This window comes from Aotus nancymaae, unplaced genomic scaffold (assembly GCF_030222135.1).
Source record: "Aotus nancymaae isolate 86718 unplaced genomic scaffold, 86718_ANA_hifiasm-v0.15.2.pri h1tg000006l, whole genome shotgun sequence".
Taxonomy (NCBI): Eukaryota; Metazoa; Chordata; class Mammalia; order Primates; family Aotidae; genus Aotus; species Aotus nancymaae.
The window spans coordinates 83476965-83491768 of record NW_026988417.1 but is presented as its reverse complement, the minus strand read 5'-3'; the positions used below and the strand labels follow the sequence as shown (position 1 = coordinate 83491768).

Sequence of the window (14804 nt, the reverse complement as noted above, 5' to 3'; positions counted from 1 at the left end):
ACTTTTATTTATAAAATAAGTTGTTTAAAGTACTTATATGTGGAATTTTCCACTTGTGGTGTCACATCAGTGCTCAAAATTTTTTAATTTTTGAGAATTTTGGATTTCGGATTTTCAGATTAGGGATGCTCAACCTGCATATTTATTTAGCCTGATGCGCAAAGCTTTCCAAGGAATTATTTTTATTACTTCACAACTCTAAATCAGACTAGAAACTTTAGGAAAGTAATCTATTAACAATCTGTCTGGACATCCTTCTAGCCAGCTAGTCATTATCCATAACACTAAGGCAATTTTAAACAGGCTTGGCCAAAAATGTTCTGTGATCTCACTATTACTATCTCTGGATATTTTCAAATGCTATTTGTAGAAGATGTCCCCTCAAAAACAAAAAAGGATTACTTGATTTGCTTACAAGAAAGATGTACCTTTATTAACAAAAGTGTAAAAATATCATGAATGCGTTGCATTTCTACTAAGCGATAGGTTTCAAAGAGATCAATCAGAAAAAATATACAAAAGCAATATTTAATCAAGATTTGTAATTTATGTTTTTTCTACTGGCTTGTTTTGATTAAGATCCATGTTAATTTTTTATTATGTAATATACTCTTGTAAATTAGTTTATAATAACAAATTAGTAAGGCAGGATGATAGAATAAGGTAGAAGTGGGAGTTAAAACATGCGAATATATACTTGTGTGATAAAATGCTTTTAAAGCAAAAGTTATTAGAAATAACTAACATATCTGCATACTTTACAAGCATGGCTTTTTGTTAAACTAACGTAACCAATTAAAATCTCAAATAAAAGTGTATTCTAATGTGACATATTAAAATTAAGTAATTATTTTATCTTAAAATCAGATAATAGGGACCTCCTGCCATTACAAAATAATCTGTGAACAGAGATTGAACTATTGTACATCAATAAGAATGAACATTTGTCTATATTAAAAAGATATTGTTAATCTAAATGAATATTAGTATTACACTCAAATTTAGTGATAAAATGGGAATTGCACTTTAAAACTTCCTGGCTTATTGAACATTTCAAAAAACAATTTTCTTTAGCAGCATCTATTATGAATACCTTCTTAGTAGAACTGTTGTCTATGCTAATCATATAATAATGTTGCTTTTCCCTGTTGATAGTAAGAACCCTGTGCCCACTGAATGGGCTGCACAAACGTATATTAAGTATTGCTCACTGTACATCAGCCTTAAAAATCAATTCTCTTCAGCTTCTTTGAATACTCCTTAATAAAGAAAAACAGATAGGCAGTATAAAAATGATCTCAATATATTGACTCTATATTGACTCTATAGTGAATATCACTGAATATTTTAAAGTTATAAAATTAAGTACTCTAAGAAAGCCTCTTGGCATCTTCTGTCAGTTCTTTCTACTTCACTTTTGCTTGAATTGATTTGTTATTAAAATTTAGACCAAATAGAGAGAGGTAAAAAGCTGAATAGTTGAATATTATAGACTTTCAGATTTGTATCCTTTAGTATAACAGCTATTATTGTTTGCCTTGTTCAAAGAGGATCATATTGCATGTTAAGCCAAAGGTTGAAGAAATTCAAAGTTATCTATTCATTTGCAGGAAAATATTTATGATGTCAGTATAGAAATCATATAGTCATACACATACTAATATGCTAGTAAATATTTAACAACAGCCTTGCCAGAAATAAGAGGTCCCAATTTGCAGTGTTTGCCAATTTCTGAGGCATAAATACTCCCACATGGCTGATTCAAGCTACCAAAATGACATAAATATATATGTTGGAAATCTGTACAGTAGAAATTATATAGTACTTCCACCATGTGAATCTAAAAGATGTAAATAATCTCACAAGTGTAGATAATAGTAAAATAAATAGAAAATGTTTTGAATACTGATTACCCTTTTTAAAAGTCATTTATTTAATTATAAGTTGATATAATTTATTTTGATGCCTTTGCTTAACTGCCAGTTTACGTAATTTCTGAAATTCTAAGAGTAATCAGGTGGTGGCTCCTGCCTGTAATCCCAGTACTCTGGAAGGCCAAGGTGGGTGGATCATGAGGTCAAGAGATCGAGACCATCCTGGCCAACATGGCGAAACCCTGTCTCTACTAAAAAAATACAAAAATTAGCTGAGCATGGTGGCATGCACCTGTATTCCCTACTACTCAGGAGGCTGAGGTGGGAGAAATGCTTGAACCTGGGAGGCGGAGGATGCAGTGAGTGGAGATAGTGCCATTGCACTCCAGCTTGACAACAGAGCCAGACTCCGTCTCACAATAAATAAATAAATAATCAGATATAAGCATACCACTCCAGCATAACACATCATAAGATCCAGAAAATTCCAATATGGTGAAACCCTGTCTCTGCTAAAAATACAAAAAATTAGCTGGGCATGATGGCGCATGCCTGTAATCCCAGTTACTCAGGAGGCTGAGGCAGGAGAATTGCCTGAACCCTGGAGGCGGAAGTTGCGGTGAGCCGAGATCGCGCCATTGCACTCCAGCCTGGGTAACAAGAGAGTGAAACTCCATCTCAAAAAAAAAAAAAAAAGGATCCAGAAAATTCAGAAACAAAGGTTGCAAAGGTTGCCCTAGTGATATAGCCTGTATGAGACACACAGAAGGTATCTTCCAGTTTTGTGTATGATATGGTTTGGCTGTGTCCCAACCCAAATCTCAGCTTTAATTGTAATAATCCCCATGTGTCAAGGGAGGGGCAGGTGGAAATAATTGAATCAAGGGGGTGGTTTTGCCCATACTGTTCTTGTGGTGGTGAATAAGTCTCATGATATCTGATGGTTTTATAAATGAGAGTTTCACTGAACAAGCTCTTGTGCCTGCCGCCATGTAAAACGTGACTTTGCTCCTTCACTGCCTTCCTCCATGATTGTGAGGCCTCTCCAGCTATATGGAACCGTGAGTCAGTTAAATCTCTTTCTTTTATAAATTACCTAGTCTCAGGTATATCTCTATTAGTAGTGTAAGAACAGACTAATACAATTTATAACACTGATGAGAACACATTACTGGAAGCCCCAAAAGTCTATGGCATTCATTTCTCTTATATTGCCTTTTTTTTTTCCTGAATCAATTCTAGACCCCAGTGGTAGCTGCTAGCATTATCAAAGTGTTCAAAAAGCAAATATTAGCAATCATTATAACATACAGACTATTCTAAATAATAATATATTTCTCAAATTCCTTATCTCTGATCAATAAAGATAAATCTATTTAAAGACAATGGGATGTAATACAAAGTCACAAATGTCAGGCTGCTGCCCTGAAATTACACTTAGTAGAGGAAAATAATTTAAAATTTCTAACACTTACCTCACATGTCTATGAAGTAGTAATATTCATGTGTATACTTTTTATAGAAATCCTCAAATAAAATAACCGTTGTAATTATAAAAATCAAACCAAAGCAAACTTGAATCCTAAAGAATGCCTGATTTCTGGGCACAAAGGTAAAAGAATCCCATTATGCATTTTCCTGATTAGCTCACTGTTTCACTAACTGGGCCTAGGCTGTGGGGAGGGCAACTACATTCCTTAGGCAAAATCATTCAGACCTTCAGATTGAATTTTACTGTAATTCAATTTTACTGAATTTTGATTATGATCAGAACAAAAATGACTAAATAAACTACTTTTTTTTTGTATTATATAAACAAACCCCCAGTATCACAGATGTGAAATACATTTAATAGGACTCTCAATAGCTTTATAAGAGCATGTAACTACAACTTTATAGCTGATACCATTTCTCCTTACCTGACAAAGATGGGGAGGCTTGGGATCAATTTCTTCTTAAGTATTTCATAAACTTATAATTTTAAAGCTAAAGAGTACCTTATAAACCAGAACTTCAAAACATTCATTTGATATATAAGAATAGCTAAGCTCCAAGAGGAAACCTGACCCCTGCCCAAGGTCATGCAGTTAATTACTGACAGAGCAGGGTCTAACCACCTCTGCAGACTTCATTGTCTACCAGCACTGAAGGACATTAATCTTAGAGTAAACCATTACCTCTTGAAGAACTCTCTTCATCTTCAATAATAACGTCTTGACTGCTGTGCAGTCCTGTAACATCAGTCTGAATGGCAGAGAATCTATGCCTCCATTTTCTTCCACACCTTGTAGGGGCCAATCTGCAGATGGACTATTGGGCATTCGGCTGATGTGGGAATACCTGGCTTCTTGATCAATGTCCTTTGTTAATTTCAGGGAAAGATTCCTAACAAGAAAAAAAAATGAACAAAAATTACAGTGCAGCATGCTTAGAGCAGTATTTTCCAAGTTGTTGATCCATGTTTCTAGTATCCTTTTCTTGTGCCCTCATTTAATGAGATTAGTTTTTTTAAAATTTTCAAACCTTCTAGCAGAAATTAAGAAATGGGTCAAATGTATATTTAGTGGTAAGATTCAATGAAAATTACTGTTTTAGGATATAATCTTTCAATTAAAAAATTATTTCCATTTTTAAAACCAAGAGACCTATCTAATAATGATAATTAATATCATAGTAACATAGTTCAGAATACCTATAAAAACAGTTGGCTTGTGCTTAACTTCAATATCATGTATATATTTGCAAATTATATAATTTTCTTATATTTTTTAATATTATACAATTTTCTGAATTATATGACAATATACTTTAGCAACCTAAATAGAGAAAAAACAGATGACCTGCCACTTGCCACCAAGTTCAGACAAAGATAGAGATAAGAAAATATATTTTTAATTAGTTTTATACATGTGTAATTATTCACAAACATGATAACTGAGTTTATAAATTACTAGATAATTAGTAAATGCATTTTAAAATAATATTCAATTTTTTACTTATCTTCACAGGTAAGTTCAGTGGCTATAGCTGTCCAGGGAATGGGTAAGATAATAATTACTACCTCCATTTTATACTTGTAATGAAATAATTTAAAAAATTAGGTTTAACATTTTTTGAGGGTTGACTATTGGCCAAATACTGTGCTAACCACTCCATGTGTATGAATTCATTCAAACCTTGAACAAATTCAAAAGGTAGATATAATAAAGTACAATTAAGTAAATTTTCTTGGAGTTAAAAAGCTAGTAAGAAATGGACATAAAATGAACTAACCCTAAGACTTTTCCTCCTACTAACTACATACTGTACACATATATAATAATTGCTAATGTTTATATAGTTCTTATTGAACCTCAGGAAGTCATGTAATGACTTAATAGGTGTTAAATCATTTAATCCTCACAGCAATTCTTTTAGGTTAGTACTATTATAATCTCCATTTCCGAGTGGGTGATTTGAGTCAATAGAGGTTAAATAACTTGCTGATAGTCACACAGCTAATAAGGGACATTACTGAGGTTTGAATGCTGACAATGCACACTTAGTTCTAAACCACTACAGTGCTGCATTTTGTGTGGAAAACAAGCATGCAAATGAACAAAATGGCATACTTAGAGTTATACTAAGTATCATTAACATTTTCACTTTAAAGTATGTATTTTATTTGATACGATTGATTCAATTTAATTATATTATGCCCAACTTGCAATGAACGATACAGTCATTCTTAAAGGCTTCTGTTTAGTGTTAATACTTTCTATGGCTCTTTTCTCTAAGACTAACCAGAAAAAATCAAGTATAAAAATTAGAACTCATCGTAGATATATATTAAATTAGAGTAGTACTTTAGCTATAATTGAATTTTTGAAGATGTATCATTTTTAAGTCGTGAATTTTAAGTCCTAATATATTTGGAATATATTAGGTTGACTCAGTAAATAGTTGTATAACTGAAATTAAATAGATAAATACAATAATGGGTGAATAAATAAAACATAATTTGTTGTAATCATCTATGCGTACAACTCTCATTTATACAGAAAAAAAATTCTGTATTGTGAATTGTTATGAATTGCAGGGCTCCTGTCCATGCTTTGAAGTTTCCTGGCACAATTGCAATACAATTTAAATTATATTTCTATAATTCCTGTTAGCTTGGTGACTCTTTAAAACTATCTGGCCAATCATGGATCTAAACATCCATGAGGACTTACACAACTTTCAGGAATCATTTTAGTGTGAAGTTCTAATGCTGTATTTCAGAGAATTTACTAAGGCTCTGGAGATTATAATTTAACATTTACAAATTTAAATATCTCTGCCATTTTCAAATAGCTAAGATGAGCCATGTACAGAAATGCATTTTGAAGATAAAATTAGTCATTTTCATACTTCAATAATTTGAATCTATTTTTAAATCCCCAAAGGAAAGGATGATAGTGTTATTTCCACAATTATTGAAAATATTCACATTGTGTTCAGTAGACCAATGATGGCTGAAGTTTCAGAGATTAATAGGATTGGTCACTGACTTTAAGAGATTCACCACAATTACTAACTTTTTAGTAGCTGATACCCCCCTCAAAAAAAAACCTAATATTCTTTCACATATCAGAAATAAATCAATTTATCTCAAAACATTTTATTTCTACATGAAAAAAAGATCTGCTACAAGGCTATAGTAATCAAAACCATTCTTAATTAGGTTGAAGCAGTAAGTAAAAGATCTATTAAATGGGGCTGCCACTCTGCTGCAAAGGCCAGCAGAACCCTCCTGTTTTATGTTGATTGTCATTGTCTTTCCAATTGGTTGTTACCTATGGTTTACAGTGGTTCAATATTAATGTTTTGAACAATAGACATTGGGCAGAAAAATACCCAAGTGTCTCTGGGTAAGTTCACCTAAAATTATCCTTGTGGTTGACAGGAAAATGAAGAAAAATCTCTAATACTAAGCCATAATTTCCTCCAGTACAGACAACATATAACAAGGCTGGTAAGGGGAGAATAAGATTCAGGTGCTTTTCTGTTCTTAGACATATCAGGATTCGCTGGATAATACAATTCATGCACTTGGGGATATATAACTCTGTCTGCCAACTCTGAATTATTATAGTTTCAGGAAACTGAACAAATGTGCTTTATATCACCAAAGATAGTCCTTTAACTTGGCCCAAAAAAGAGTTTGATACTGAAGCTGGATACAGTGGTTCATTAATCACCATAACTACTCCAAGCAAAAAACAAAGACAATGTAATCTCCACTGAACACATTTATATACAGTTCATCCTCTCTGTGTCAACTTCATGAATCTTCAGTAAAATTGTTCAGTAATATTTACACATGCATCACTGCTTATGAGTGCTAACCAAGTTTTTATAATTTAAGATTTAGTAACATTTAAAGTTTGAGACTTATAGATTTTTCTAAGTCCATAAGTATCAAAATAACACAGGTTTTGGATAAGATTAATAGCGAATCTCATAAATATTATGTTGTGAATTACTGAATGATTAGAGGATTTGAGACTTTCAACTGATACCTAAAACATTTAAGTTAAACTACGATGATGAACTGGCTTTGCACTTTTCTCAATGAGATCCTTTGTGTGAAAAGAATTTCTTACCAAACTAGTTCAAAAGTTCTCCTGTAATTCTCTTTTCAGTACGGCAAACAAGTTTAACGGGAAAATAGATACCTTAACACAAACTACAGGGTAACTGAAAGATTTTCCTTACCTAAGAGAGAAAGTAAGAATATTTTTATAATTTTTTTTTCTCATTTAGCTATAACTAAGTAGTATCATTGGGTAGTGAGAATTTCCTCCTGTCTACCAGTACTCTTCAAATCATTTGAAAACTTCTTAGTATAATGGCCCAAATGACTATTAAAATACAAGATCATGTCAGTTGCATAGCATTGATCCCATTATCTGTCATAGGAAACTTTCCTTATTTAGTGCAATGACATATTTCATTATAGGGAATGTCTACGGCCAAAAGGCATCTCAATGACTTACACTTTATAATGTAACTGTGATTTCTGAACCAAATTTCCAAAGAACAGAAAAGTAAGTAACTCTATTTGCCCAGTGTAACAAATAAGCATATGCACACAACTGCCTTCCAAAGCTTCATTAAGTAGAGTTGCAGAAAATAATAATTTTTTAAAATCCTAACTTAGAAAACTTACTGTTGTTTAGACCTCATTTTAAAAAGGTCCAGGTTATTTATGGTGAGTTTTATCCTAGCTTGAATACCTCTAAGACCAGCACAATTATATAAATCTATATTAATGAACTAGCATTCCCAGAACTTAACCAAAACTATCTGTTTAAGGATCTACCTACAAAAAGGCTATTGATTATGAATAATTTATATTTTTCACATTTCCTTTCCAAATATATTGTTTGTCTCTGTGTGTTATTTTAGGAAAAGACTTGCATCTGAAATTGTTTTGTAACTGGATGTTTAGTCATATTTGTAGAAGAGATGAAATCAGCATTTCTCTCTATAGGTACGTATTGGTTATAAGAACGTAACACTACGTTTAGATAAAAATGTACATGTGAAAAGTTATTTCACCACTACCTGTGATATGGGTAAAAGCAACATAGAATTCAAATATCTTAATGCAGCCAACAAGGTCTTTCATAGTCTAGAAACTGTTTATCTCACAAAACCTCATCCCTTAACAGCTGCCTCTTTGCTCTTTGAGTTCCAAACACATTGGCCTTCATTCAGGCCCTGAAGTATGCCAAGTTCCAGGGCCTTTGCATATGTTGTTCTATCTGCATAAAAAAATAACCCTTACCCACCTTCAAATCTTCTCTTAAAAAACATCAGGTTTCCAGAGAAACCTCTGCAGCTAGTACCCCACTCTGAAAAAAATACACAGGCACCTCTTTTATATGGTAAGACTTCATTTTAATGCTTACTACAGATGCATTTAAAAAACTAATTTGAGGGGACCTCTAAGAACACATTGGATTGAGCTGATCTACACTCCACCTCATGTCCCAAACACAAAGAAATGCTAAATAAGTTATAACCATGTTTATTTTAAAACATTATAGTGCATAAGGAAAAGCCAGATAAAATTCCAGGTGCCAAGTGAAAGAAAGCAAAACAGAAACAATTATAAAAATTGCCACTGTGGTGGTGTCAGGATATTGAACTTGCATGAGGTCTCTAAAGACAGAGGCTGCAGCAATTTTATCTGCCACAGATAAAGAAGCCTCATAGTGCTGATAGACATAAGAGTTCCAAACTTTAAAAAGCCTCAAAAATCCACTTGATCTACAAGTAAATTAGCTGCCTGCTAGAATAACTCTATTCTTTCTCTAAAGGAGAAAATGAAATACAGACTCTCAAAAATATGTCATCCATTCATGTCTGGCAAATATTCAAATAAGTAGACATGTAAACAAGCAGAAAAACAATTTACAGACAGACACTAACTATGAGATGATCTATATATTGTAATTAGCCGACAATAATTTTAATCAGCATTATAAATATGTTTAAAGTCTTTTAAAAATGGTCATAACAAATAAACAAATGGTAAGTCTCAGCAGAGAAATGAACATTATAAAAATAAAAATAAAAAACCCAGAAACTCTAGAACCAATTGATAACATTTCTGAAAGGAAAGAATTATTATGGGCAGTCATTGTTGGCTGCCTGCTCACTATTATTCATTTTATACCTCCTTCCTGCTTCTTTCAAAAACAAAACTTCTTAATTTGTTTAAATGCTGGTTCTATGACTCAGAGAAACAAAAGAAAGAATGGGGTAAGAGGGCTTCAGGATTATGTTTCCTCCCTGGCAAAAAGAAAGAAAATAAAAACAGAAAAATTATAGCTGTTTTCCTTTGGATGTTGTTTTATCTTGATATATTGCCTGGAATGGTTGGTGTATCCCACAATGAGAGAGAGAAGAGTCAGCTGTAAAAAACTGGTGGCCGGGCAGAGTGGCTTATACCTGTAATCTCAGCACTTCGGGAGGCTGAGGTGGGTAGATTACTTGAGGTCAGAAGTTAGAGACCAGCTTGGCCAACATGGTGAAACCCCTTCTCTACTAAAAATAAAAATACAAAATTAACCAGCCATGTTGGTGTACAACCATAATCTCAGCTACTCAGGAGGCGGAGGCAGAAGAATGACTTGAACCGAGGAAGTGGAAGTTGCAATGAGCCGAGATCACACCATTGCACTCCAGCCTGGGCAACAGAGTGAGACATTGTCTCAAAAAAAAAAGAAAAAGAAAAAAAAGAAGTCATGGAGCAGAAAAGGTGGGTAGACACGCCTGTTTGTAGAAGTAATTCTTTCTCAGAATTGATCAACTTGGGAGATACCCTACCTCTAGATTTCTTGTTAGACAAGATTATGTTTTTGTTTTTTTTTTGTTAGGTTTTACTGTTTAATAATCTTTGTGTTAGGTTTTAGGTTTGTCTTTTACTTAAAGCATTCTAACTGGTATAACTGCTAAAGGATATAGTCCAATAAGAAAGACACTAAATCTAGAAGGATGAAATATCATAATTAATTGTGTAAGTATTTATTTCTATATGTGAGACTAGGACGATTCAAGGTAATAGGGACAGTACTTGTATTTCTTGTTCATCAATGTATCCATAAAACCTTGCATAATTTTATGTACTACTCATATAAATAGAATAATCAAATTTAGTATAGAAAAAGCATGCTAGTCCATCAAATACAATATCTCAATTTAATATACAGAAAAGCTCAAGTCTAAATTAATTTTCTTTTTCTTTCTTTCTTTTTTTTTTGTTGTTGAGACGGAATCTTGCTCTGTTGCCAGGCTGGAGTGCAGTGGGTTATCTCAATTCACGGCAACCTCTGACTCCCTGGTTCAAGTGATTCTCCTGCCTCAGCCTCCTGAGTAGCTGGAATTATAGGCATGTGCCACCAGGCCCAGCTAATTTTTGTATTTTTAGTAGAGATGGGGTTTTACCATGTTGACCAGGATGGTCTCGATCTCCTTACCTCATGATCTGTCCCTTTGGCCTCCCAAAGTGCTGGGATTACAGGCATGAGCCACTGCGCCTGGCCCTAAATTAATTTTCTAACTGTCACAGAGACTGCGAAATTCTGGTCTCCCGACTTCTTTCTTTTACCATATTTTATCATCTCTCAATAGGGTTAAATTTTTAAATATACTTATATTTATCTATTCTATTTTCACTGAAGCTAGAATAGTGAAACATTATTAAGTTACAGTCTTAGGGAATTAGATTAAATAGTAAGAACTCTCATTATTCACTAAAATTCGTTTTCTTGACCAAATTTATTTTGTTATTTTTATCTTTACACCTATCTTGGTGCTTATTTGTTACTTTGTCCAAAATTTTAGAGAAAGTATCCTATGAGTGCAAAACTGATCATACAAACTCTGCAAGTTCTTCCTTAGTCTTAAAAAGAGAAGACTGACGTGATTGTGTATGTTAAATACCTTTTCTCCATGTCATTAATGTCGTGAGTATTTTTCTCTCCCATTTTCTACTCTTGTTTTCACATGTGATTTGAAATCCAGGTTAAAAAGCATTTCAATTATAAAACGAATTAGAATTAATGAATGTAGAGATGAAAGTACAATAAGGTTGAACAAAAAAGATCCAAACTATTGTTTAAAAATCCGTTACACATAAAGATATACACCAAATCTGTTTATGCACACATACATATTTTTCACTTTGTAACTAATGATTTAATTGTAGGGTAAATGCCTGTAATTATGCTATGATTGAAGTAATAATACATTTGGGTTTCTTTCCCAGAGCACTAAAACTGACAGAAAGTTGAGAGCACAAAATTCTCAGACATTTCATATAGATGGAAATAAATCAAACTCTTATTTACTGCCCACTAATATGTATAGAACTTGTTCTTAACTTACAAAATATCACAGGTTACCAGGTCTTCCTATGTCTAAGAGGTATCAATCAAATTTTTTTAATATAAAACAATTTCTCTTTAGTCTTTCATGCAATTCATCGTCATCTGCTATGTTGGAACACTTTTATGTTCCATATTTTCCAAACTGCACTTTTTTCTCCTGTGGGAATCAGGAAAATTTCCCACTCTCTCTTTCACCACTATATGAAAGAGTAATTTTATTAGGGAAATTTTAAATGATAGAAGAAGAGTAATGAGTTTAACAAACTCTTGTGAGGAATAATTATTTCACGATGCTACTAAAGAGCTTTTAAAATTTTCTCAAAGTTCAGTTTCATTGTCACTTTTACTACATTGACTGTCAACTGCATTTATAAAGATGAAAAACTTCCAAAAAGGGAAAGAATTTTACTATTTTATGTTATTCTATTTAATATTTGGTTGAAAATTGCATTTCATAAATATAGACACTGAGTATTTTTATAATTACTTATAATGTAGATCTTAAGTTACCTGCTAAGTATTTTTGGCTTTTTAACTTATATATTATAATTATTTTGAAGTATTTTTAGTGGAAGAAATACACAAGATAATTTATTATTCATTTTATTTTTGCTTAATTATAATACTTGAAAATAGGTTATACTTAAAGATGCCTTAAAATGAAATTCCAATTTAATATATGACATTATGCAACCTATAGATAACTACTTAGTTTTAGAAGATAGTTCTATGTGCTTTACTTCTAATATACAAGATGTGACAATCTAAGAGCTATAAGTGTTAGCCAAGAAATTATAATCTAGGAAATAATGTTTCCAAAAAGAAAATTCTTGTCCTGTAATTTGACATAAAGGCAATACCTAAAATTATTGACATAATCCATAGTAGCTAAGAAACTAAAACTTCCAATACTTTTCAAAGGTAAAAGAGTTAGTGCTTATAACTTTGAGATTATGACTTTGAGTAAATCTTTAGGGTGACAGAACTTTATCAATTTGAGAAAGATTAATAAAACCTACATTATTCCTCCCAAATTTCATATATTCTATTCAAAAAGTAACAAAAAGACTTGTGATAGTTTGTATTCAATTTCAACAAGAAAAAGATTTTCCATATTACACCAAGTCAAGGATTCCAAAATGCCTTGACGTATCCACACACACACACACACACACACACACACACACACACACACACAAATCATCTAGGTTACTTTCAAATATATGAATTCCAGAGCTGTACCTCCAGTCCACTCTGTCATAACCTTGTTTTGCTCTGTCATGCCTTTAGCTTTAACAAAAGCAGCAAAATACATTGTCACAGCAGAATAGATTAGATATATCTTCTCATGTTCACTGATCATACCTTTTCCTGGGATATATGTGAGTTTATGAAAAATCTAGGTAGCTAATCTGTACACATCCTTTAAAACTGAACTAATGCACCACCATCCCCACCAGGAAATCCTCTCTAAACCCTTCTACCTGCAGCTGCACTAGTTGCCTCTTCTTATTGCTCTGGTAACACTCTAAGTACACCCCTCTTACTGTTTCATTATTAGAATGAAACAATGAAAATGACAACATAATACTTATAGTGATAACAATGAAGAAAACCAGGATGGCATATGAATATAGACATCCAGTAGTTTCACAAGGAGGAATTCTGGAGAAATTTCCATGGCCTCTGAATTTAAATCCAGCCTCTCCTAAGAAATAAGATTCTTGTTTCAGGGAGAACTATTTTGCATAAAAGAAAGTTGTAGTGGAGGTTCAATTGTTTGAGAATAATTTTTCAATTTAATATAGAAAACATTGTGTCACTTCCCACTTATTTCGAAGGGCTTTCCTACTAAATACAAAGCATGTAATTAGACTCTAGGCAATAAGGTGTCACAAAGCCCTTTTCCTACAAATTGAATTGCTCAATTATAATATTAATAATATACAATAAACTATAAATCAGTCTATTAAATCTAGAGATATGTTTTAGTTTGAATTACAAAGCTATAGTCTATGCTATGGATGGCTGGTTCAAACTGCAGCTGCAGTTACAGTAAATAGAACACCGCTAGCCCCACAAACCAAATCCAATAATAGATCATTCTCATGTGATAAAAATAACAGATGTGGCTTTGGAAACTAAAAAATATAATTTTTAACAACACATTAATCATCAACTACATTTTTAAAATATTTTTAAAGTCTTTGGAGCTCTTTGTGTAATATAGCAGAGTAACAACTTGAAAAATACTGATTAAGAATCCTGCTGTGTTGAATTCATTATTTCTTAAACTCATTTGAATTCATTAATTCATTCTTTCAACACAAATTTATTGAGACTTTTAACTTATCAATGTCCTAAGAAACAACATTTGTAAAATATTATCAAAAATAGTTTCCTAGGAAGATGTTTGGATAGCATATTACAAAACTACAAAAGTATCTTTTATGGTATTACAGTTTAAAACTCAATGCTAAATATTAGTATAATGAAAGAAGATAGAAAAATCACACTGTCAACACATAGAACTAACAAAAACATAGTTATTTTGTAAAAAACAAAAGTGTAGTTAGCATTAATAAAAACGTAGTTATTTTGTAAATAATGACATTAACTGTAAATGGACAAGAAAGACAAAGGGTGTTTATCATCCTTCCCTCTGAAATAGCATGTCCATCCTTTCTCTGAAATAGAGAAACTACTGGGTTTCAGAATAATAACAGGCAGGGTTATTTGTGTAAATGAAAAGCATATAATATGGTTTATACGTAATTATATATCATAGAACTGTCAAAGTATGAATATCCGTTGGAAGGAACAAACAAAAAATCCTTGAGGTTAGTAAGAAAATCTCAGGCTACACCTTGGAAGGGGTGACATGAAGACAGAGTGTCATTGCTGAACTAATTTAAAGGATTCAGTTTAAAGTAGCTGAATTACTTTTCATTATTCATCAGTATAGCACCAACATAGACAAATACTACAATCATACATATAAACATGA

The 14804-nt window shown here is 32.4% G+C and overlaps 1 protein-coding gene across 5 annotated transcripts in view; it reads right to left on the bottom strand.

Moving 5' to 3' along the window:
- The window catches only part of CCSER1 (coiled-coil serine rich protein 1), a 1355695-nt gene that overhangs the window by 895766 nt on the left and 445125 nt on the right, over window positions 1-14804 (bottom strand). For all 5 annotated transcript variants that reach the window (XM_012437740.2, XM_012437738.2, XM_064369230.1 and 2 more), the window contains exon 6: window positions 4052-4259. In XM_012437740.2, the coding sequence (XP_012293163.2) occupies window positions 4052-4259 (208 nt within the window). The remainder of the gene's footprint in view (window positions 1-4051; window positions 4260-14804) is intronic.